The 24212-nt window shown below is 38.5% G+C and overlaps 1 protein-coding gene across 1 annotated transcript in view; it reads left to right on the forward strand.

Annotated features, from left to right (window-relative positions):
* Positions 1–24212, forward strand: part of RNF17 (ring finger protein 17) — a 110721-nt gene that overhangs the window by 53013 nt on the left and 33496 nt on the right. The window contains exons 18-23 of the mRNA XM_079902703.1: positions 3733–3848; positions 5267–5387; positions 8017–8137; positions 15796–16023; positions 16680–16830; positions 16973–17091. Coding sequence (XP_079758829.1) covers positions 3733–3848; positions 5267–5387; positions 8017–8137; positions 15796–16023; positions 16680–16830; positions 16973–17091 — 856 coding nt within the window. The remainder of the gene's footprint in view (positions 1–3732; positions 3849–5266; positions 5388–8016; positions 8138–15795; positions 16024–16679; positions 16831–16972; positions 17092–24212) is intronic.

Genomic DNA, 24212 nt, shown 5'->3' on the forward strand with positions numbered 1-24212 from the left:
AATCATGGAAGTGATATTATTTGATCTTACAGTTTTGCTCTTTAGAAAGCTAGCAATAGTGTTGATAGATGAACCTCTGGCTCCTTAGATTTCATTCGATTTGACTAGGACTTCACCATTTTTTTTTTTTTTCTAACATTGCCTTATTGAGAAAGTTAAATAGTGGTAAATGACACATACTTCACTCTTCTCCAAAAAGACAAATACTTTTTGTTATTTATCTGTGTTGTTTCTTCTAAATAATATAATACTTTGTAGGTACTTCAGTCTTAGGTATTAATTATGTTATATGAATTTTAGATCTCTTGTAGCTCTTTTGTCCCCTCTCTCCCCCCACATAGTTATTGATATATCAAAATTTTTAGTTATATTCTTATTCTATGCAGGTATTTTCAGTGCTACTCCATAAAGTATAGTTTAATTCTGAGTTAATAATTGCATCAGTTTTTCACTCCATTTTCTTTCATTGGGTTGTGGCCAAAAGGTTCATTTCTCCCGTAAGATGGCTCTCATAGCACTTAGTTGTCTTTAACTTCATTCGAAACAATTGTATTGTTTATTGTATTGTGACAGCTGTCGTATCAGCGTGCATTTAAAAAGAAACATCAAAATTGGTGAAATTTGTGTAGCCATTTTAATTTTGAAGATGGAAGAGAAAAACAACATTTTTAGCATATTATGCTTTATTATTTCAAGAAAGGTAAAAACGCGACTGAAACGCAAAAAAAGATTTGTGCAGTGTATGGAGAAGGTGCAGTGACTGATAGAACGTGTCAAAAGTGGTTTGCGAAGTTTCATGCTGGAGATTTCTTTCTGGACGATGCTCCACTGTCAGGTAGACCAGTTGAAGTTGATATCGATCAAATAGAGACATTAATTGAGAACAGTCAATGTCATACCATGCTGGAGATGCTTTTGAGTAGCTGACATACTCAAAACATCCAAATCAAGGGTTGAAAATCATTTGCACCAGCTTGGTTACGTTCATCGCTTTGATGTTTGGGTTCCACGTTAGTTAAGCGAAAAAAACCTTCTTGACTGTATTTCCTCATGCGATTCTCCACTGAAACGTAACAAAAACATTCCATTTTTAAAACAAATTGTGACGGAGGATGAAAAGTGGTTACTGTACAATAATGTGGAACGGAAGAGATCGTGGGGCAAGCAAAATGAACCACCACCAACCACACCAAAGGCCAGTCTTCATCCAAAGAAGGTGATGTCGCGTATATAGTGGGATTGGAAGGGAATCCTCTTATCATGAGCTCCTTCCGGAAAACCAAACGATTAATTCCAACAAGTACTGCTCCCAATTAGACCAACTGAAAGCAGCACTCGACGAAAAGCGTCCAGAATTAGTCAACGGAAAACACATACTCTGGGCTTCCCTGGTGGCGCGGTGGTTGAGAGTCCGCCTGCCAATGCAGGGGACACGGGTTCGTGCTCCGGTCCGGGAAGATCCCACATGCCACGGAGCGGCTGGGCCCTTGAGCCATGGCCGCTGAGCCTGCGTGTCCGGAGCCTGTGCTCCGCAACAGGAGAGGCCACAACAGTGAGAGGCCCGCGTACTGCCAAGAAAAAAAAAAAAAGAAAGAAAGAAAGAAAGAAAACACATACTCTTCCATCAGGGTAACACAAGACTGCATGTTTCTTTGATGACCAGGCAAAAACTGTTACAGCTTGGCTGGGAAGTTCTGATTCATCCGCTGTATTCACCAGACATTACACCTTGAGATTTCCATTTATTTCGGTCTTCACAAAATTCTCTTAATGGAAAAAATTTCCATCTCCTGGAAGACTGTAAAAGGCACCTGGAACAGTTCTTTGTTCAAAAAGATAAGTTTTGGGAAGATCAAATTATGAAGTTGCCTGAAAAATGGCAGAAGGTAGTGGAACAAAAAGGGTGAATATGTTGTTCAATGAAGTGCTTGGTGAAAATGAAAAATGTGTCTTTTATTTTTACTTTAAAAACCGAAAGAACTTTTTGGCCAGTAACCTATGGCTACATTTTCCTAATAGTTTAAAACAATTTTCCACATGATTAGACTTTTCAGATAATGCTGGTTTGATTTTTTTTTTTTTTTCGTAACAGTGAAAACATCCTGTTATTTGCTCCAATTAGACTGCTTGTCCCCTAGGCTTGTTATTTTGGGAGTTTATTTCACTTGTTTTCCTAAGTTGGATTGCTTGTTTTCTGGATCTCATTTACCTTTTCGGTTTACTCCCATATTTTGGTGGAGCATTTTCCTCAGAGAGAATAAATGGAAGGGAAATTTTGAGACCTTCCATGTCTCCCGATTCTACTCACACATGATTGATAATTTGGGGAAAACTGTTCTTTTAAGTCCCATATCCATTTGTTTGTTTTTGTTTAAAACCGCATCTGCATTCAGAGACTTGAGGAATGGTAAGAATCTAATGGTGTCGTTACACTTGAGATTATCTTTCTTGCATGAGGATTCCAGTGGAAACAGGGCAAGGTCCCCTCACCTCTTTACCTTACTCTTAGGGTACACACGACTTCTCAGGTACCTGAGCTGCTTGAGTGCCATCTCGAGCAGTGCCAGTATTGTTACATCTGCTTTCACTTCTACCAAGGGGCAGAGAATGCCCAAACTTTTTCCATTTTGAAATTACATGTACTGTATTAGTTTTTAAATTTGAAAGTAATGGCAACAAGTTTTGTAGCATTGTACATACGTGTGCTTAGGGGACTAAAGTCAGTCATATTTCATATTCTGAGTATTTACAAAAAGGTCAGTTTATGGTAGATCTTTATTCAAACTCTGATGTGTTCAAACCTTCCAGAGGTTTCTTTGGTATCCTTTAAAATATGAAAACTAGTTTCACATAGAGGTCTGTTTCTGCTCATTTTTCACAATATCCCCAGATAATTTTTTTAAATTTCACAATTAGGTATTATACAAATGAACCTGTGTCTTGATCATTAAGTGTTTTGCCTTGTTTGATTACCTATGTTGACTAACAAACATTAAGTGCTTCTTTTATGCTTGGTTCTTTGCAGAGTATTTTAAATAGGTGAGTCCTCAAAAAGAGTCTTAATAAGATTTGATTCTATTGGTACACCCACTTTACAGGTGAAATAATGAGGCCTACAGAGAAAAAGTAACTTGCTCAGGGTAGTATCTTAGAGATATTAATTAGCGTTCTCAGAGTCACATGTCATTTAAGTGTCTAACTCCAAACCTAATTCTTAACTTTTAGGACATAACACCTAGCATTTGATGGCTGTTCTGTTATCCTGATTTTGTTTGTCCTTTAGATATCTTTTTTATTTTTTTTATTTTTGCGGTACGCGGGCCTCTCACTGTTGTGGCCTCTCCCATTGCGGAGCACAGGCTCCAGACGCGCAGGCTCAGCGGCCATGGCTCACGGGCCCAGCCGCTCCGCGGCCTGTGGGATCTTCCCGGACCGGAGCACGAACCCGTGTCCCCTGCATTGGCAGGCGGACTCTCAACTACTGCGCCACCAGGGTAGCCCTAGATATCTTTAAATTGTTAGTTTCTCATTCACCGAGTCTGAACAGCTGTGCATTATGGTTGATTTTGTGAAGTTCACATATTAGAAATGTTTTCTACATTAAAATAATATTAAGTTTGTATGTTGAACATAAAAGTGTTCGAATCTAGTTGATTGTAGATCAGTCTTAATCTTGCTAGATAATTCTTTTTTTTCCCAAGTTTGTGATTTCCAATTTCATAATTTTTGAAGGATTGCCTGGACATCGTGAAGTTGAAGTTAAATATGTGGATTTTGGCAATACAGCAAAAATAACACTTAAAGAAATGCGTAAAATAAAGGATGAGTTTCTGAATCCTGCAGAGAAGGTAATCTACTCATTATAAATCATAGGGTTAGAATATTAGCACAAATATGCAAGTATTTTTAGAAGTTATTTTCACTGTAGAAATGTTCTTTTAACTTTTTCTGTAAATAATTTCTGATTCATGGGCTATAGAAAAGAGTCTCTATGGTTACTGTTTAAAAAATAATATGTATCTTAACAAATAAACATTAATTCTAAATGTGTATATATTTGTGTCTTTATAAGTACTTACTGGTGTGCAGCTTTTAGTGTTATTTTGAAATATCTGTATAAGGTAGTAAGAATATGATATATTATGTTAAAAAAACTGATTACAGAAATGATTTTACTGTGATCCCATTTATGTTTAAGTATATATAATGTGTGCCAGAGAAAGAGAGAAGTCTGGAAGAATAAGTATCAATAAAAAACTTATCATTATCTTGGAATCCTAGTCCCCAGAGATAAGTTTAAGGAGGTTTATTTCCTAATTCATATACTCCTAGTATTTGAATTGTTATTAAGCAGTATTTTTCATTTAAAAATGGGTAAAATGATACAGGAAAAATTTGAAAATACGGATGAGTAAAATGAGGGGGGAATCACTCAGAATTATTCAATATTTTTGATATATATACTTGTAAGATACATCTTCTGTGTTTTTAAGAATTATGGGATTAGGGCTTCCCTGGTGGCGCAGTGGTTGAGAGTCCGCCTGCCGATGCAGGGGACACAGGTTCATGCCCTGGTCTGGGAAGATCCCACATGCCGCGGAGCGGCTGGGCCCATGAGCCATGGCCGCTGAGCCTGCGCGTCCAGAGCCTGTGCTCTGCAACGGGAGAGGCCACAGCAGTGAGAGGCCCGCGTATGGCAAAAAAAAAAAAAAATTATGGGATTAGACTATATATAGTCCTATAACTTGATTTTTCATTTAACAGTGTATCATAATTCTTTCAGTGGATGCTTATTTTTCCACTGTCTGAGTATACAATAATTCATTCAACAAAATACTCTGTTTTTTTGTTGTTTGTTTCATTTTTGGTTTGGATTTTTTTTAATAGGTTATTACGGATTTTATTTTTTAATTGATGTACATTATGTATGTTGCAAGTGTACAATATAGTGATTCATGATTTTTTAAAGTTATACTCCATTTATAGTTATTGTAAAATATTGACTATATTCCCTGTGCTGTATAATATATCCTTGTAGCTTATTTTATACATAATAGTTTGTACCTCTTAATCCCATACTCTGTTGATTAACTGTTTGCATTTATAAAAGTACTGTTAGAGACATCTTTGGACATTTATTTGTTTTCTAAATATGTATTAAATTCAAATGCAAAGTTTAGTTTTGTACACATTTAACACTTTATTTTAATTCTAAAATAACTAAGTTAAGTTTACTTTCTTAATGGTGCAATTTTGTTTGACACAGGCAATTAAATGTAAGCTGGCCTATATTGAACCATGTAAAGGGACACTGCAGTGGTCAAAAAAAGCTACAGAAAAATTTCAAGAAAAGACTCAAGATAAGTTTATGACATGTTCAGTCATTAGTAAGCTATTTCCATTTTTATTTGTTGCTGTATGATCATAATTTTAAATAAGACTAACATTATGATATAACATTTGTCAGATCATATAATAAATTCAATGTGTCATCAGTATGAGTAGTGAGAGAGAACATTTATTGAGAACTGGGGACAATGGAATAATATCTTCTGCAGGCTCTAGAGCCTAAAATCAGTACATGAGGCAAAAATTTCCATTAAAGATCAAGTCACCCTCAGCATGGCCCTTTGAAAGCCGTAAAGCAAGGAGTTAGCTTCTCTTGTTTCTCTTTGCTTTTGTCCTGGGTCTCTGTCCCTCATCTTGGAGTGATGGATGCTAAGGTATAATTTGCAAGAAAGTGAGGGGAGATGGGACATAACTGGTAAATAGGTTTTTTTGTTTTTGTTTCATTCTACTTGAGGAAGTTTAAGTATAGGCTCTCGGCATATTTTGAAAAAAAGTTGCTTCTTTTTTGGAACAGTTTGGGTCTGAGATACACAGGCTGAGCGCTAGCCCACAGTTTGGTAACCCAGCAAGTTTAATGGCAAAATCTGATCTGAATTTACATGAAGATACAATGCTATATGTTGTATTGATCTTCTTTACAGTGAGATATATTCCACTTCAGGATAGTCATGTTCGCTTCTGAGCTGCTGCCTCAGAATTGCTGTGGGTATTACAAAATAAGCAATATATGTTCTATATAGCTTTTCTCAATTTGAAGAATTCTGAAACATGTCTGGCCCCAAGGGATTTGGATGGGGGATTTGAAAGCTGTTATTATCTGGGATTTTGATCTTTTCCAAAGCTGTGACCAACGTGGCTGTGTTGGTCTTAACAAGTACTAGTGCAGGATACACATGAGCATGTTTACTTAGGGTTGACTTAAGGGACTTCAAAAGGTACTTTTTACTGTATCCATTTTTTTTATTTTCATCATACTCCCATCTAGTAAACCCAAAATACCATGAGATTATTAGCCTGTTTTACAAGGGAATTGAAGCTTAAAGATCAATTGCTCAAGGCCACATAACCTAGAAATGATTGCATATTTGTGTTAATTTATTCACTTTAACATAAGACATTGTTCTGACGTAGTAGCTCTGTTGAAGAGGAATATGATGGTAGAAATTGTACCCTTAGTCTATAGAATTTTTATGTCTGGATTCTCTGATATAAACAGTAAGTTAAGGGCCTCTTAGTCTTGAGTAATCTCCACTGATTTTGAGCTGACTTTAATGTGCTTTAATTCTGCTTCTCAGCTTTCCTTTTGGTATTTTATTCTGTTGGTTTTTAGCTCTCCCTTTAACGTCTCCTCCCGAGGTTAACCCATGAAGACAAGACCTCCTGGGTTTCTCTCTTGACTCCCCCCTTTTCATTCTCAATTACTTGTTATACCAATAATATCTAAACACAAGTTGTAGTGTATCTTAACCTAGATAATTTGATTTAAGGAATGCCAGAAGGCCCCACCAGACCTAAAACATCTTTCCCCATTAACCTGCACAGTGATGAGATTAGTATACATTGTTACCTTACAAAGCAAGAGACATTTAAATTTTAATTAGGAGCAGAGCAGGGAAGATGGTGAAGGTACAGCACCATGGGAAGCTGGCCCTGTGGAATAAAGAACTTGTGCATGGGCAGTATGAAATCAAAGCACTAAAGGGAACACAAAAGATGGAAAGTGAGGAGATTAGAGTTTACTGAGGCTCAGAGTTGCTTAGCTTTTTGTTTCTAGATAATTTATCTAGCTTTTTGTTTCTAGATAATTTATCTGTTAAAAAAGTAGTGAAGAATGATTTTTAAGCTCTTGAAAAATAGCTTTCTAACATGTATTCTTACAACTAGGTAATATAGGATGTTACTGCTGGTAATGAGTTATCTTTTTATTTGGAATCATCATTCTCTTAGCACCTGCCAGCTACTATTGTATAGAAGTATAGACATAAACCGATCTCAGTGCATAGAACTGTGTGTTTCCTAAAGAAATTCCTCTGTCGTTTATTCAAATGCATATTGAGCAGGTTCTCTATGCTATGTACTATAAATAAGTAAATAGGCACACGAGGTGTAACTTTACCCTCAGCTAACTCCCAGTTTAGATTAAGAAATAGACCTAATGGTTTGTCCTAAAAACAGAAGGACGGGGAAAAATTCCACTTAATGCTCTGGGTTGAGTTTTTGTTGTTTTAAACTTTGTGCTGCTTTTTTTTGTTGTTGTTGTTTGGTGCCATTCTTATAAAAGCTGTAAAACTTTGCAAATAAGCACTGGCCTGAATTAACTTTCATTCATTTCTTTTGTCCTCTGGAATTTGGCAGAATCCAATAAAACAGTTTAAAAACACAACAGAATGCTGCTTCAATAAGTATATGTCACTATGTTTTTTCTGGATCTAAAAGCTTTAAGCTGCTTTCGGTTCATTATGGAACAGTACACAATAACCTAAAATGAAAATTTTATTAACATTGGCAGTTCTTTTATGTGTGAAAAATGCTACTTTTACCCCTAGAGAGAGACTGACATTATGCAAAATGAAGGAAATTAAGTTCTCAGGTTTTTAAAAATTGCTCTTTAGTATATTTTGGGACATATTTGTTTCTTTCCCCAAACTAGTCTTAATGGTTTTACAGAAATTCTGGAAGACAATGTGCTCTTAGTTGAGCTTTTCGATTTTCATGGTGCTCCTGGAATGACTCCTACCAGTATTAATGACCAGCTAGTTAAAGAGGGCCTAGCATCTTATGAAGTAGGGTAAGTGGACCTGTAAACTTTTATTTTTACTTCATATGTAACACTTCACAAGAAGGGAAACTGGCATATCATTCCCCATTGATTATCTGCTTAGGCTATAGACTTGGGAGCTTTTCCCTGTTAATGGGTCAGTAAAAAGAGAAGGAAAAATAATTGGAGTCTTTAGTCTAGTGGGAATAGAGTGGCTTTTTCCTTCATCTGTAAGGGATTCTACAACAACAAGAATGGCTCCTGGAGATGGAGGGTGCTTCTAAGAAAAGGAGACTGGCGTCTTATTCTAGGTGGGGTGTCTGCTTAGGTGCCTCCTGAACCTTTGTGAAGAGGATCAGGAAGAGAAACGGCAGGGTCGAGCGTGAGCATCGTGGCAGAGAAGCCCATGTTCTCACCTGGAGACATGTGGATCTTTCCTGCGCTCAGGTAGATACTTTCAGAGAGACCCAGGCTTGAGCTATTGTGCTGAGACCCAGGCCAGTGGTTGAGGTGACCCGGAATCAGAAGAGCAGAGCGGTGCTAGGGAGGGTGGGAGGGTGTGTAGTCAAGACACAGCAGTTCTTCCACAATAGTGACTTGTGCATTGGGGTTGGCCCCTGAGGGGTCTTCTGAAGAACTCCCTCGCACAGCCATTAAGAAAGCCAATATTTGATAACACCCACACGTGATGCCTGCCAGGGGAAGCCAGAGGAGCAGTGAGGAGACACCCAGCAGAGGCCTGCAGTGACGTGCTCAGCGTGTGGTCTGGCTCTCCCCCCACCTCGCCCCTAACAAGGGAGGAACGGAACTAGTAGCAGAAGAGAGGGCCTGCCCTTTTTCACTATAGGTCCTAAGCGAGGGAGGGAAGGAAAGGAGAGGAAACATTCAAATGTATTGGACTGAGTTTTCTTTTTTTTTTTAAGTAGGGTTATTGAGATATATAACATATACAATAAGAAATTCACCCTTTTTAGGTACAGTTATGAATTTTGATAAATACATATAGTCATGCAACCATCATCACAGTCAAGATGCAGACTGTTTCCATCACCCCTCAGAGTTCCCTCTGGTGCCTTCATGTAGTCAGTCTCCTTCCGCCACACCCGGTCCTTGGCAGCTCCTGATCGAATTTCTGTCTCCATAATTCTGACTATTCCACAACTTCATATAAATGGAGTCATATAACATTTTGCCTTTTTGTGTCTGGCTTTTAAAACATTGTTGCTTATTGTTATTGAAATATGAAAGTTGTTTATACATTCTAGATACAAGCCTTTCATTAGGCATGTGCTTTGCAAATATTTTCTTCCAATCTGACTTCCTAAAGTGTCTTGCAAAGAGCAGAAGGGGGACTTCCTTGGTGGCGCAGTGAGTGGTTAAGAATCCGCCTGCCAGTGCAGGGGACACGGGTTCGATCCCTAGTCTGGGAAGATCCCCCATGCCGCGGAGCAACAAATGCCGTGCGCCACAACTACTGAGCCTGCGCTCTTAGAACCCTTGCACCACAACTACTGAGCCTGCGTGCCTAGAGCCTGTGCTCTGCAACAAGAGAAGCCACCGCAGTGAGAAGCCTGCGCACCACCACGAAGAATAGCCCCCGCTCGCCGCAACTAGAGAAAGCCCACACGCAGCAATGGAGACCCAACGCAGCCAAAAATAAATAAATAAATTTATTTATTTAAAAAAAGAAAAGCAGAAGGTTCTGGTTTTGAAGTTCAGTTTGACAATGTTTTTTCTTTTATAATTCAGGTGCTTGTGTTTAGGTAAGAAATCTTTGCCTAACCCCAGGTCATAAAGGTTTTCTCCTGTGTATTCTATAGTTTTATGTTTCATATTCAGGTCTGTCACCCTTTTTATTTTGTTAGATAGGCTTTGTTTTCTGTAGCAGTGTTGGGTTCAGAACGTGGAGCGGAAGGCACAGAGTTCCCGTACACTTCCTACCCCACGCAGGCACAGCCTCCCCACCATCATCACCCCCTAACGTGTTGTGTTCACTGGTATCAGTGAGACTGTATGGACGTGTCATAATCATCAAAGTCCATGGTTTATATTAGTGTGTATTCTGTGGGGTTTAACATATATAATGACTTGAATCCACCATTATAGTATCATACAGAGTATTTTCACTGTCCTAAAACTCTGTGAGAGCCTGTTCATCCTTCCCTCCCCTCTAGTTTCTGGCAAGCACTGATCTTTTTACTGTCTCCGTAGTTTTGTCTTTTCCACATTGGAATCATACAGTCTGTAGCCTTCTCAGATCGGCATCTTTCACTTAGTAATATGCACTTAAGGTTCCTCTGTGTCTTTTTCTGGCTTGACAGCTCATTGCTTTTTAGCACTGAATAATATTCCATTGTCTAGTTGCACCACAGTTTACTTATCCATTCACCTACTGAAGGACATCTTGGTTGCTTCTAAGTTTTGGCAATTATGAATAAAGCTGCTGTAGAGATTGCGTGCAGGTTTTTGTGTGGACATAAGTTTTCACCTCCTTTGGGTAAATACCAAGTAGCACAATTGCTGGATCCTATGATAAGAGTATGTTTAGTTTTATAAGAAACCGCCAAACTGTCTTCCACAGTAACTTCAGTGTGCGTTCCCACCAGCAGTGAGTGAGGGTTCCTGCTGCTCCACATCCTCGCCAGCATTCGGTGCTGTCGGTGTTCTCGATTCTGGTGGCTCTAGTAGATGTGTAGTGGTTTGGTTTAATTTGCATTTGCATAATTCTTACCTCACACTGTACACAAAGGCTAGCTCAAATGGATTATACTCTTAAAATTAAGAGCTAAAGTAAATTTCCAGAAGAAAAAAGGAAATCTTCAGTACAGTGGATTGAGCAAAGATATCTAAGATAAGACACCAAAGGCATAGTCCATAAAAGAAAAGAAATGATAAGTTTGTCCTCATCGTATTTAAAACATGTACATTTCAAAAGACACTATTAAGTAAGTGAAAGACAAACAACAGACCGGGAGAAAATACTTGCAGAACGTATCCTATAAAGGACTTGTTTTTGGAATTCCTAGAACTCTTAAAACTCAATAAGAAGACAGTCCAACCAAAGAAAATGGATAAAATATATGAACAGACATTTACCAGAGAAGATATACAATTGGCTAATCGGTACATGAAAGATGCTCAATGTCATTAATCATCAGGGAAATGCAGATTAAAGCCATAATGAGGTACCATTTCTCCCCCACTAGAACAGCTGTTATACATAAGACAGACAATTACAGATGCTGGTGAGGACGTGGAGTAACCCTCATTACTGGGGGACGCAGAACAGCGTGTAGCTCTTTGGAAAATGGCTTGTGGATGTCTCAAAATTTAAACATAAAAGTACCATAAAACCTAGCAGTTCCTCTCCTAGGTATCTACCCAGGAGAAATGAAAACATATGTCCATACACAAACTTGCAAGCAGTTGTTCATAGCAGCACTATTCATATTCTAGCCAAAAATTGGAAACAATGTAAATATCCAGTGACTGGTGAATAGACAGAACACAGTATATTCCTACAGTGGCATATTGTTCAGCCATAAAAAGAAGCAAACTGACACATCTACTTCATGGATAAACCTCAGAAATTTTTAAAAAATATTTCTTTATTTGGCTGTGCCGGGTCTTAGTTGCAGCACGTGGGATCTTCTTTGCGGCATGTGGCATCTAGTTCCCTGACTAGGGATCAAACCCAGCCCCCCGGAACTGGGAGCACAGAATCTTAACCATTGGACCACCAGGGAAGTCCCTAAACCTCAGAAATTTTAATCTAGGTAAAAGAAGCCAGAAACAGGAGATTACTAATTGTATGATATGTCCAGAAAAGGCAAACCAGTAGATGCGGAAAGTAGATTAGGGGTTGCCTGGGGCTAGAAGTGGGCACAAGGATTAAGGGTAAATGGACGTGGGGGATCTTACGGGGGTGTATGTGTGAAAATGTTCTAAAACTGATCGATGCTGGTGGTTATACCATTTGGTAAAGTTACTGTCATACACTTGAAATGAGTGAACTTTTTGACATCTAAGATACACTTCAGTAAACTTTTTTTTTTTTTTAAATAGCCCATTAGCTAATAGTCCTTATTGTTCAGTTACATAAGCGAGAAATATTTACAGGCTGACTTGTTATGCTATACTCAGTGGTGAGTAAGGTTGGTTTGTAGTAGGAAAGGAGATGGTCAGTCTGACCTTTCAGTGCGATAAGAGCTGTGCAAAGGGTAATTACGGTGCTGTGGGGGAATCCTGGAGGGCTCACCAGTGGAGCTCTCACTTAAGCTGAATTCTTTAATACAACCAGGAGTGAAGGCCTGCATTCAGGGAGAATATGTGTGTTTATGTATTGTTAGTATAGTCACACAGCTAACGGACAGAAAAAAAAGGTCCTAGTGGCTGGTATGGCAGGAGAAACGCAGAGACTAGATAATTGAGGAACCTCAGTCACTGAGAAGTAAATTACAGTACTTTTCAAACACTTGAATGTGTTTGCAGTTTATCCCTTGAAGAAAGGGGAGCTATTGAAGGATTTTAAACAGAGGACTGAGAGATTTGCATTTTAGAAAGCTGTGTCTGATGGCAAGTTTTCAAAGAACACCTGGAGATGGAAAATGGCTAGATCGTGAAACATAAAGGGGGTGAGCATCACAAGACCCTGCTGCTCATTGTAGGTGAGAAAGAGGAGGGAGTTGAGGTTGACTCAGGATCACTGACCTGACCACCAGTGACTGGTGACACTGTTCCCTGAGAACAGAGCACAGGTTTGTGGGGAGAGTGAAGGCAGCACCCGCTCTGGGTGTATTGGCGTGAGGTCCTGTGGCTAAGAAAGCAGAGGGAGAATCTCCAGGCAGCAAAAGCATTGTGCAGCGGTCGGGAGCTGTGGGCCATGCCCTCAGCCGTGGGACCGCAGGAGTCGCGTGGTGAGAGTGAGGAGCAGGTGCTGCAGCGGCTAAGGAAGGGGGGTGAGGGGAGAGGCAGCCATGTCTGCTCACCCTTGGTGCTCAGGCTTGTGCCCGGCAAGGGCAACTCCAGGTCTCCTGGGTCAGCCTGAAGTTTGTACCATTTGGGAGACCCCATTTTGAGAAAAAGAATGCAAAATTATAACTATAGAATTTAAAAAACAAAAGTAATATTTATATAGGCTGGCAAAAGAAATCAACAAATTACAGATTTTCAAAAGTTAACAAATACCACAAATGTTAGAAAATTCAGACTCATCTGTAAAATACTTTCTTTTTTAGCTGTATACTGATTACCACATGAAATATCAGATTTTGTGATATCCCTATGGAGAGAATAGAAAAGTAATCCAGTCTTTAGTGTGGCTGATCGAAATTTGTTTATTGGTAATTTTTTTAAAGTTTTTTAGAGCCATAGCTCAATTATTGGTAATGTCATGTAAATTTCTAAAATTAATTTTAGGAGAATCTATTATTTCTTTCATGTATTATACATATATTATGTATATACATAATATTCAAGACACTTCAAGTTTTATTATAATGAATCTTTAATACAGTTTGAGTTGACATTTATTAATGTATTGATTTATGATTTAATTTGTTTATTAACAGGGTAACCCTATTTCTCGTCCAAACTGGGACATGTTAAAGAATGAAAGAGAAGCACTGTTACGCCAGAAAAACAGGTGTACAGTGGCTCAATTACTTATTACACATAGTGGTGCATTAGCTTTGTATTGAACCTTATGTCTTCATATGTGACACTAAGGTTGTGGGAGCATTTCTGGAACCCACTGCTGCACCAAGATGGCTAGCAATAGCGTAACTCCACAGGATGTGTCGTGAGCCACAAAACTGTATCCCACTAAATACAAACTAAATGTGTCTCCAACTCAGCTTCCCCTTAGCCACCCCAGAATGCTTTGGCCAACATCCAAGATGAGGAAAAAAAGGACAGGAAAAGTGAGAGTGGAAAGAGCCCGTGATCTTAACTAATTGCACTTACAGTATTTACTTTTGAAAATTTTATAAAAGCACATTGTTTTGCCCCTCCCAAGGTACCAGTTTTCATAAACCACCTCTGCTGCTCTGGCAGCCCAGCCAGTCTCCTTGCCCTTCCACACCCGGATTGCCGATTCCTGAGGACTGCAACCAGTCCCACTGTTTTCATAGTATCTATTGCCTGTCCTCAAAGTAGAACATGAACTTCCCTTGATCAGTGCGTGCCCTGAGCACCTGAGGCGTAAGAGGAAAAGAAATGTGAAGTTCCACAGTCTAGTCTGTCGGGCTCAACTATATCATATACGCACACCATCCTTTATAAAATAAAACATAATGTTTCCCAAATATTCTGGTGCCTGTCTACCTTAAGGTTCATGTCATGTCCTACTGCTTTACTATGTCAAAGTTACATGTTTTCTTTTGGTTTCTGGAATGCCTCACTAACTTCTGCTTGTCCTTTTAAAATCTCAATTGACATGTCATTTAATCAAGAGAAACCTTCTCCAACTCACAGACTGGGTTAGATTTCGTTGGCCTATGCCCTTGTTCTGTATAATTTATTTTTTGTGTAATTATGTGATCTCTCAGTATCACAATAGCATAAACTCCAGGAGGACAGGAACCTTGCTTATTTTGTCCACTGCCATATCTCTGGGATCTAGCATTCTTGGCTCACAGTATGTACCCAGGAAATATTAGTTGAATGAAAGAAATGAGTACCTGGGTCTGGAGCATGGAAGAGAGACCTGGTTAGGTGATTCAGATGGCAAGTTAACATACACATAATAAATGAGTCCATCACTTTCATCAATCATCCCAGTCTTCCTAGGTGAAGATGCAAGTCTGAGCATTATCACTTACAAGAGAGAGAAGTTAAAAAAAAAAAAAATCGGGAACCTAAAACTAAAGAAAAACCAGGAACCAAAGAAAGAGAACATTTCAAGAAGGAAAGAGTAGCTAGTTTAGGCTCGGAGTAGATGTTGAGTAAGGACTGAAAACTGTCCATTAGATTTAGAAGGAAAAATTGTTAGTCTCTTTGGTTAGCAAAATCTCAAGCTTATTGTGAAAGAACTTAAGTTTTTTCCTTTAAAGAAATTTTGACATTAATTATTTGTGATTAGAATCTGAGCTAATTTGATTCATTAAACATTCTAAACACTTCTATAATTTTGCTTATTAAGATATTTTAAAATAGCAGTTGTTTTCCACTTATATTCTCAGACAGATGGATACTTTTTAGTCAAGGAGAAATATTCAAGTCACCAAAAAAAAAGACACTGAATAGTTCTATTCCTTTGTGAGTACAAAATATCAGTGGGAAATTGTGTAATTATGAGCACGCTTGGTATTTTAAACTTTTTAAAATAGAAAGTTTGGCTTTTACTTTTCCTCTTTGTCCTTTGTTAATCATTAAGAACTCTTTTTAAAAAAAAGACTAGGGCTTCCCTGGTGGCACAGTGGTTGAGAGTCCACCTGCTGATGCAGGGGACACGGGTTCGTGCCCTGGTCCGGGAAGATCCCACATGCCGTGGGCCCGTGAGCCATGGCCGCTGGGCCTGCGCGTCCAGAGCCTGTGCTCTGCAAAAGACTAAAATTTCTGTTAGTATCAAAACTGCAAAGCAGTGAATCGTATCTAAAATCATATTATTCATCTCTAGATCTAAGCAAATACAAACATAAATATTTTGCAAGCTACTCTTTTTGCTAATGGGTTTTGTTATTTTTCAGATACACCCTCAAAGATAATTCCAAAAAGCATACTGAAGTATGGGATCCTTCTCCAGAAGAAATTATTTCAAATGAAGTAAACAACTTAAATCCTGTATTTGCAAAATCTCTACCTAATGAGGATCTGCAGTCACTTTATTATAAGGAACTGCCTGTGTACATCTGCAATGTAGTGTCTCCTGAGAAGATCTATGTTCAGTGGTTATTAACAGAAGACTTACTTCATAGGTATAACATTCAAAGAAAACATTGTGCGTGTAGCTTTATTCTTCTTTCTGTATTTCGTTTCAAAGATCTAGAAGTCATAAATGCAGAATTTTAAAAGTACAAAATTATTTCAGCTAAATATTCACTAAAAAGCCAGTTAAAAATATACAAATAATATTTTTACTGGTTATTTTCACTGTGTTAGGGTTTATAAATTCCACAAATGCTTACTGAGTGCCTATTATTTGACAGCCAGTATTATAGGTGTTGGGGATACAGTGCTAAAAACATGGACAAGCTTATGCTGTCATGGAGCTTAAATTCTAGTAGAGGGAGTGCCAGTGAACAAAGTATTCAGTGCAGCAGATGATGATGAAGACGAGAAAGATCAAGCAGTGGGGGAGGAAGACCTCACAGAGTCAGTGACACTTGAAATGGACCCTGAAGGCAGGGAGGGAGGGAGCCATGAAGATGCCTGGGAGAAGCTCACGTCAGGCAGAGGGAAGAACTAGTTCCAGACCCTGCAGTGGAAATGTGCTTGGGTGTCCAAGGAAGAACAAGGTAGCCGGTTTGTTTGGAATAGAATGAGGGAGGGAGGACAGTAGAAGACAGGGAGTCAGGGAATTGTACGTCACAAGAAAAGGTTTCGAGAGTTAACATTTTTTTTCTTTACATAGTTTAGGAGAAAAGATGGTCTCTGCTTATGAAAACTCAAAATGGGAACCTGTTAAATGGAAGAGCAATATGCACTGTGCTGTTAAGATCCCAGATGAAAATCAGTGGCAAAGGGGCCAGATCATCAGAATGGTTACAGACACATTGGTGGAGGTAAATGCAGCATTAAGAATATAATCATGAAAGTGAATGCATTTTGTATTTTCATCCAATTTTTATCATGCTTTTCAGTTTGCAAAAAAAAAATTTTTAAGCACTGTCTTGCCATAGACTTAATAAGTTATTGTTTTCATAGGTCTTGCTGTATGACGTGGGTGTTGAACTAGTAGTGAATATTAACTGTTTAAGAGAACTTCAAGAAAACCTAAAGACCATGGGAAGATTATCTTTGGAATGCTCTCTTGTTGATATAAGGTAGTTTTTAGCTGAGTAAATTTTCTCATTATTGAATATGATTTTAAATATGTTTCTTTTTGGATGGATTCTTATCAGTTTTGATTTTTCTGACATATTCTGAAATTTTCATAAGATCTAGTTGATCTGTCTAGTTAATTTTAAGGTTTTAAGCAGGAAAGAAGAACTTCCCTGGCACTCCAGTGGTTTAGACTCTGCACCTCCACTGCAGGGGGCGTGGGTTCAATACCTGGTCAAGGAACTAAGATCCCACATGCCGCATGGTGTGGCCAAAAAATTAAAAAACAAAAACAGGAAAGATAAAAATGTGAAGTACATAATAAACTTTGGTGGTATCTAGAAAGAATTCAAACTGTTAAAAAAAAAAACCCTTGAGGCACACAAGCAGATAGAAATAAAAATGTATTTCATAAGCTTAAAACTGCATGGATAGCTAAAAATGTGTAAATTACCAGAAAGAGTGAATTAGGATTCTGGGAAATGGCAAGGTATAATTGTAGAGTCTGCTAGAATCCTACCATAAACACATAAACATGGATGCAAATCTGCAGACTGCATGGACAACATCTACAACGAAAGTAGGCAACACAAGCAGGTGGGGTGCTCCACAAACCAGACCCTGTGGTGTCACACTTGTGGGGGAGGATGGAGAGGGAAAGCTGCCTGGGGTCCTCACAGGTCTGAAAATAGGAATTGGCAACAGCATTTCACTAGAGCACATGGGCCAACTTGAGAACAGCAACCAAAAGTGAGACGCAGGGTGCTCTTTGTAGTTCAATGCGAGAGCTCTGTGACAGGCCGGTGTTTCATGGTACTGAAGCCTTCTTAGCCATACAAGCTCTCTTCCAGGACCCCCAGACAGAGGAGAATCTGCTGAGAAGAGAGCCTGATTTGAGCAAGGCAGACTGTGGGGCAAAGGAAAGAAAAGATGCAGATAAAAGTAGAGAGCAAGGTATGAAGCCATGTTGTCTGTCACTTTGGGAGAACGACACAAGTCAGAGTTCCAGAGCCATGAAGCTCGGAAAGCAGTTGTGATCCCCCCGTTCTCCTGAAGTACAGGAAATTTTACTTCACTTAAAACATTAGTGAAAAGAAGGATTACAGTCGAACTCCTTACAAATTATTATGAGAAAAGAGAATTAGGAGCCAAATAATATCCCTAGAGGCAATGGAATCCACGAAAAAGACAGGCTTACAAAGCAGTAGTATTTCAAAGTAAACTAAAAAATTTAGAAAATGATAGACACTGTGAAGAACAACATAAAATAGAATTAGAAAAACTCAAATAAGATTGATTACAGAAAAAGGAAGATTTGAAAAGAGATGATAGCACTCAGGAAGGAAAAGAAAATCATATCAGAATGTAGACTAAACTGGAAAAAACACAAAGCAAATAAGTAATAGAAAATGTGTTAAAGAGAAATACAAGGGACTTCCCTGGTGGCACAGTGGTTAAGAATCCAGCTGCCAATGCTGGGGACACGGGTTCGATCCCTGGTCCGGGAAGATCCTACATGCTGCAGAGCAACTAAGCCTGTGCGCCACAACTACCGAGCCTGCATTCTAGAGCCCACAAGCCACGACTACTGAGTCCGCGTGCCACAACTGCTGAAGCCTGCATGCCTAGAGCCCGTGCTCCGCAACAAGAGAAGCCACCACAGTGAGAAGCCTGCACACCGCAACAGAGTAGCCCCTGCTGACTGCAACTAGAGAAAGCCTGAGTGCAGCAACAAAGAGCCAACGCAGCCAAAAATAAATAAATAAGTAAACAAATAAATTTAAATAAATGTTTAAAAAAAGAAATACAAGATCAAAAGAAGGGCAGATGTTTTTAATTTAAAAGTCCAAAGGATTTAAAAGAAAACAAAAGATACCTAGACGGAGACCTAATATACATGTAATAGGAATGTCAAAGAACAAGACTAAAAGAAATAGATCAAAACAAATACTAAAAACCCAATTCAAAAAAGTGTCCCTAAAATACTGCTTTAAAAAATACATTGAAAAGGCGCACTGCCTATCTTGGAAAATCGGTTCAGGAATGCCAACACTGAGAGATTATCTAGTAAAATCATTGATTCACGAGAGATATAAAATAACATTGTCATCATCAACACTTTATGCCAGAAGGTAAGAGAGTAACATTCTAAAAATACTCAAAAGAAAATGGCGAGCTGTGGGTTTTATATCCAGCCAACTGACTTTCAGGTATTGGTAAAAAGACCACAAAATACTGATTTCGTCACTCAGGGGATATTGTTTCCAGGAACGGTCCCTGTAAGAGAACAAGTTTTAGGTAACCAACGAGAGAGATTTTGACATAAGAATTGTGGTGAACATTACATTTATTTTACCAAAAGAACCAAGATTAAATGATAGTTATTAGGAAAACAGTATAGAATGCAAAGTAGATCAGCCACAATTTCAAAGAATGGAGGGAGAAAGGAGAGTATATGTGAGAAGCTGAATCAACCTCCTGTTGTCACATTGGTATTAACTAAGAGTAAGTACTTCAAATAAGTTGGGGAAAAGAGGTTACTAACAATATCAGTTTAACATTAGAACAACATTAATATTTTATGCAGACAAATCAGTAAAAATAGTAAAATGAAATTAACTGTATGTGGTGGTGGTATAGCCTCGCAGAGAGGAACTTTTTCAAGTGACTTTAAAACACAATAAGTTGACTGTACATGCTTACCAAAATATATCGTAAGGACAAGAAATAACTGCCCCCCCCAAGTCAGCTGTTTTTATTAATCCCAAAGTTGGTTGTAGTGTTACTGAAACTGTTGTGTGTGTTTTGTGGGATAATTCAAAATAGTAATTATGTTACATATCATAAAGAACAGTTGTTAGATGGTAAAAATGTAAGATTAAGGTTGATTTACCTTGTACTCCTGATTTTGAATTCATAGTATCAGTAGAAACTGATAAGGTATTTTAATTATAAAAAAACATGTTATTTAGCCTTGTAACATGAAGGACCCAGTAGCAATGAGCCATGCTGGTGCACAAATTGTGGTCTCCAAATACCATTTCCCACTAAAAGAATTCAGTGCTCTTTGGGAAAATGTCTGATTCCAGGTCTTGGGAAGGAAATACACAGTGTGAGCCTAGAATATCTTGACCTAGCAAAAAGCAAGAAAGCTATAAATAAATAGATGGATGGATAGACACATTATGACAACAGGACTCAGTAGCCAACCTGAATAAACTTCCACTGACCAAAGATGGGACAGTTTGAACAGCAGTAGGATGATTATTATGTTGTATCAAAGCATTTGATATGTTTAAGTCTCTAAATTCATGAAGTGATTTTTAAAAAAAAATCACTTTTAGAGGATTCTAGGGAACTAGCTCATTATTCTGAAAATTCGTAAATAAGGGAAATGAGCACTTGTTTTTCCTGTACAATCTGTGTCTCGAGATATCAATTAGGTGGTAAGGGAAAGTTGTTCTTTATAAGCATTCCTTCTAACAAAGGAAGAATGATATCATTGGAATACCACCATTTTACAACTCTTATATACGAAGGGATCTAGACATGATTGTTGGTGGCTGCTAACATCACAAAAGAGAATCAGACATTATGTACCTCCTGAGGGAAGTACACAGCACCATCTCTGAATAGCACTGCTGAAAAAAGAAATAGGCGAACCTGAATCTGATCGAGACTCTAGACCTAACTATGAATTTAAAGGAAATACAAGAGATGGATGAACATGTTAAACACCATGAGAATGCAGTCAGCTAAATTCAGACCATTGAAACTGCAAACCAACTCTGTTTATTCAACAGAAAATTACAAGGGAAAGAGATGGAAGGGGCACTAATGATACATATTGCCCATTCATGATGTATGGATTTTGTTTACCAATTCAGACTGTTTTGAAACATCAGGAAAAAAACACCATCTGAATAGTTGATCTTAAGAATAGTTGATCTTAAGAAATTATTAATTTTTAATGTGACAACAGTACTGTGGTTATGTTTATTTAAAAAGATTTAGTTTTGGGGCTTCCCTGGTGGCGCAGTGGTTGAGAGTCCGCCTGCCGATGCAGGGGACGCGGGTTCATGCCCCGGTCCGGGAAGATCCCACATGCCGCAGAGCAGCTGGGCCCGTGAGCCATGGCCGCTGAGCCTGCGCGTCCGGAGCCTGTGCTCCACAATGGGAGAGGCCACAACAGTGAGAGGCCCGCGTACCGCAAAAAAAAAAAAAGATTTAGTTTTGGAAATGCAAGCTAAAATATTTTCAAATGAAATAATGTTAAATCTGGGACTTAAAAATAATTAGGGGCTTCCCTGGTGGCACAGTGGTTAAGAATCTGTCTGCCAATGCAAGGGACACGGGTTCGATTCCTGGTCCGAGAAGATCCCACATGCTGCGGAGCAGCTAAGCCCGTGTACCACAACTACTGAGCCTGTGCTCTAGAGCCTGTGAGCCACAACTACTGAGCCCACGTGCAACAACTACCCGTGCTCTGCAACAAGAGAAGCCATCGCAATGAGAAGCCCGTGCACCACAACAAAGAGCCCCCACTCGCTGCAACTAGAGAAGCCCTCGTGCAGCAACGAAGACCCAGCTCAGACATACATACATACATACATACATACACACACACATAAATATTAAAAAAAATAATCAGGGATGGGAGTGAATACATGGGAATATGATGAAATAGAATTGGTCATGTATTGACAATTGTCAAAGCTGAATGATAGATGAGATTTATTATATTCTCTTTGCTTTTGAATATGTTTGAAAACTATAATTGAAAAACAAATTGAAAATTTTTAAAGGTAAATTCACCAGATATTTTTTATTATATAAGTTTCAGCTGTACAGCATTATAATTTGACATTTGTATTCACTGCAAAGTGATCACACCACAAGCCTAGTTACCATCCATCACCGTTATAATTGACACCCTTCACCCTTTGCACCCATCTCCCAACTCCCTTCCCCTCTGGTAACCACTAATATGATTTCTGTATGTATGAGTTTGTTTCTCTTTTGTTTGTTGGTTTTTTAGATTCCACATATGAATGAAATCATGTGGTATTTGGCTTTCTCAGTCTGGCTTATTTCATTTAGCATAATATCTTCAGGGTTCATCCATGTTGTTAGAAATGTCAAGATTGCATTTTTTTTTATGGCTGAGTAGTATTCAATTGTGTGTATATCACATGTCCTTTATCCATTATTCCATTTTATGGATCATTAGGTTGCTTCCATATCTTGACTGTTGTAAATAGTGCTGCAGTTCACATAGGGGTGCAGATAGCTTTTTTTTTTTTTTTTTTTTTTTTTTGCGGTACGCGGGCCTCTCACTGTTGTGGCCTCTCCCGTTGCGGAGCAACAGGCTCCGGAAGCGCAGGCTCAGCGGCCATGGCTCACGGGCCCAGCTGCTCCGCGGCATGTGGGATCTTCCCGGACCAGGGCACGAACCCGCATCCCCTGCATCAGCAGGCGGACTCTCAACCACTGCGCCACCAGGGAAGCCCACAGATATCTTTTTGAATTAGTGTTTTCAGGTTCTTCTGGTGAATACCCAAAAGTGGAATAGCTGGGTTATATAGTAGTTATTTTTTTGAGGAACCTCCATACTGTTTTCCAGTAGTGCTATACCAATTTACATTCCCACCAACAGTGCAGGAAGGTTCCCTTTTCTCCACATGTTTGCCCACACTTTTTATTGGTTGTCTTTTTGATAACAGGCATTCTAACAGATGTGAGGTGATACCTTCTTGTGGTTTTGATTTGCATTTTCTTAATAATTACTGATGTTGAACATCTTTTCATGTATTTGTTGGCCATCTGTATGTCTTCTTTGGAAAAATGTCTATATAAATCCTCTGCCCATTTTTTAATGAGGCTGTTTGGGGATTTTTGTTGTTGAGTTGTATACGTTCATTATAATTTTGGATATTAACACCTTACTGGATACGTGATTTGCAGAATATCTTCTCTCATTCAGTAAGTTGCCTTTTCATTTTGATGGTGGTTTCCTTTGCTGTGCAGAAGCTTTTTAGGTTGATGCAGTCCCATTTGTTGATTTAGTTTCCCTTGCCTTGGCGTCAGATCCACAGAAATTGCTAAGCCTGAGGTTAGTGAGGATACTGCCTATGTTTTCTTCTAGGAATTTTATAGTTCAGTTCTTACATTCAAGTCTTTAATTCTTTTGGGGTTAATTTTTGTGCTTAAGATAGTGGTCTAGTGGTCTTTTTCATGTGGCTGTTCAGTTTTCCCAGCACCATTTATTGAAGAGACTATCCTTTCTCCATTGTATGTTCTTTGCTCCCTTGTTATAAAATAATTTTCCATATATGTGTGGGTTTATTACTGAACTCTCTATTATGTTCATTGATTTATGTGTCTGCTCGTGTGCCAGTACCATTACTGTTTTGATTACTGTAGCTTTGTAGTATAGTTGGAAATCAGAGAGCGTGATACCTCCAACTTTGTTCTTCTTTCTCTAGATTGTTTTTTGGACATTCGGGATCTTTTGTGGTTCCATACAAATTTTAGAATTACTTGTTCTAGGACTTCTAATACTATGTTGAATGAAAGTGATGAGAGTGGGCATCCTTGTCTTGTTCCTAATCTTAGAGGAAAAGCTTTCAGCTTCTCACCATTGAGTGTGATGTTAGTTATGGGTTTGTCATATATGACCTTTATTATGTTGAAATACACTCTCCCTGTACCCACTTTGTTGAGAGTTTTTATCATAAATCGGTGTTAAATTTTGTCAAATGCTTTTTCTGCATCTATTGAGTTGGATTATATGGTTTTATCCTTCATCCTATTACTGTATGTACCACATTGATTAATTTGTGGGTGCTGAGCCATCCTTACACTGCTGGAATAAATCCACTTGATCGTGATATGTGACCCTTTTAATGTATTGTTTGCTAATATTTTGTTGACGATCTTTACAGCTATGTTCATCAGAAATACTGACCTGCAATTTTCTTTTCTTGTGGTGTCCTTGTATGGTTTTGGTGTCAGGGAAATACTGGCTTCATAAAATGTGTTCAGAAGGTTTCTCTCCTCTTCAGTTTTTTGGAAGAGTTTGAGAATTCTTCAAAACATTTTTCTTTGAATGTTTGGTAGAATT

Source organism: Stenella coeruleoalba, assembly GCF_951394435.1.
Source record: "Stenella coeruleoalba genome assembly, chromosome: 18".
Lineage (NCBI taxonomy): Eukaryota > Metazoa > Chordata > Mammalia > Artiodactyla > Delphinidae > Stenella > Stenella coeruleoalba.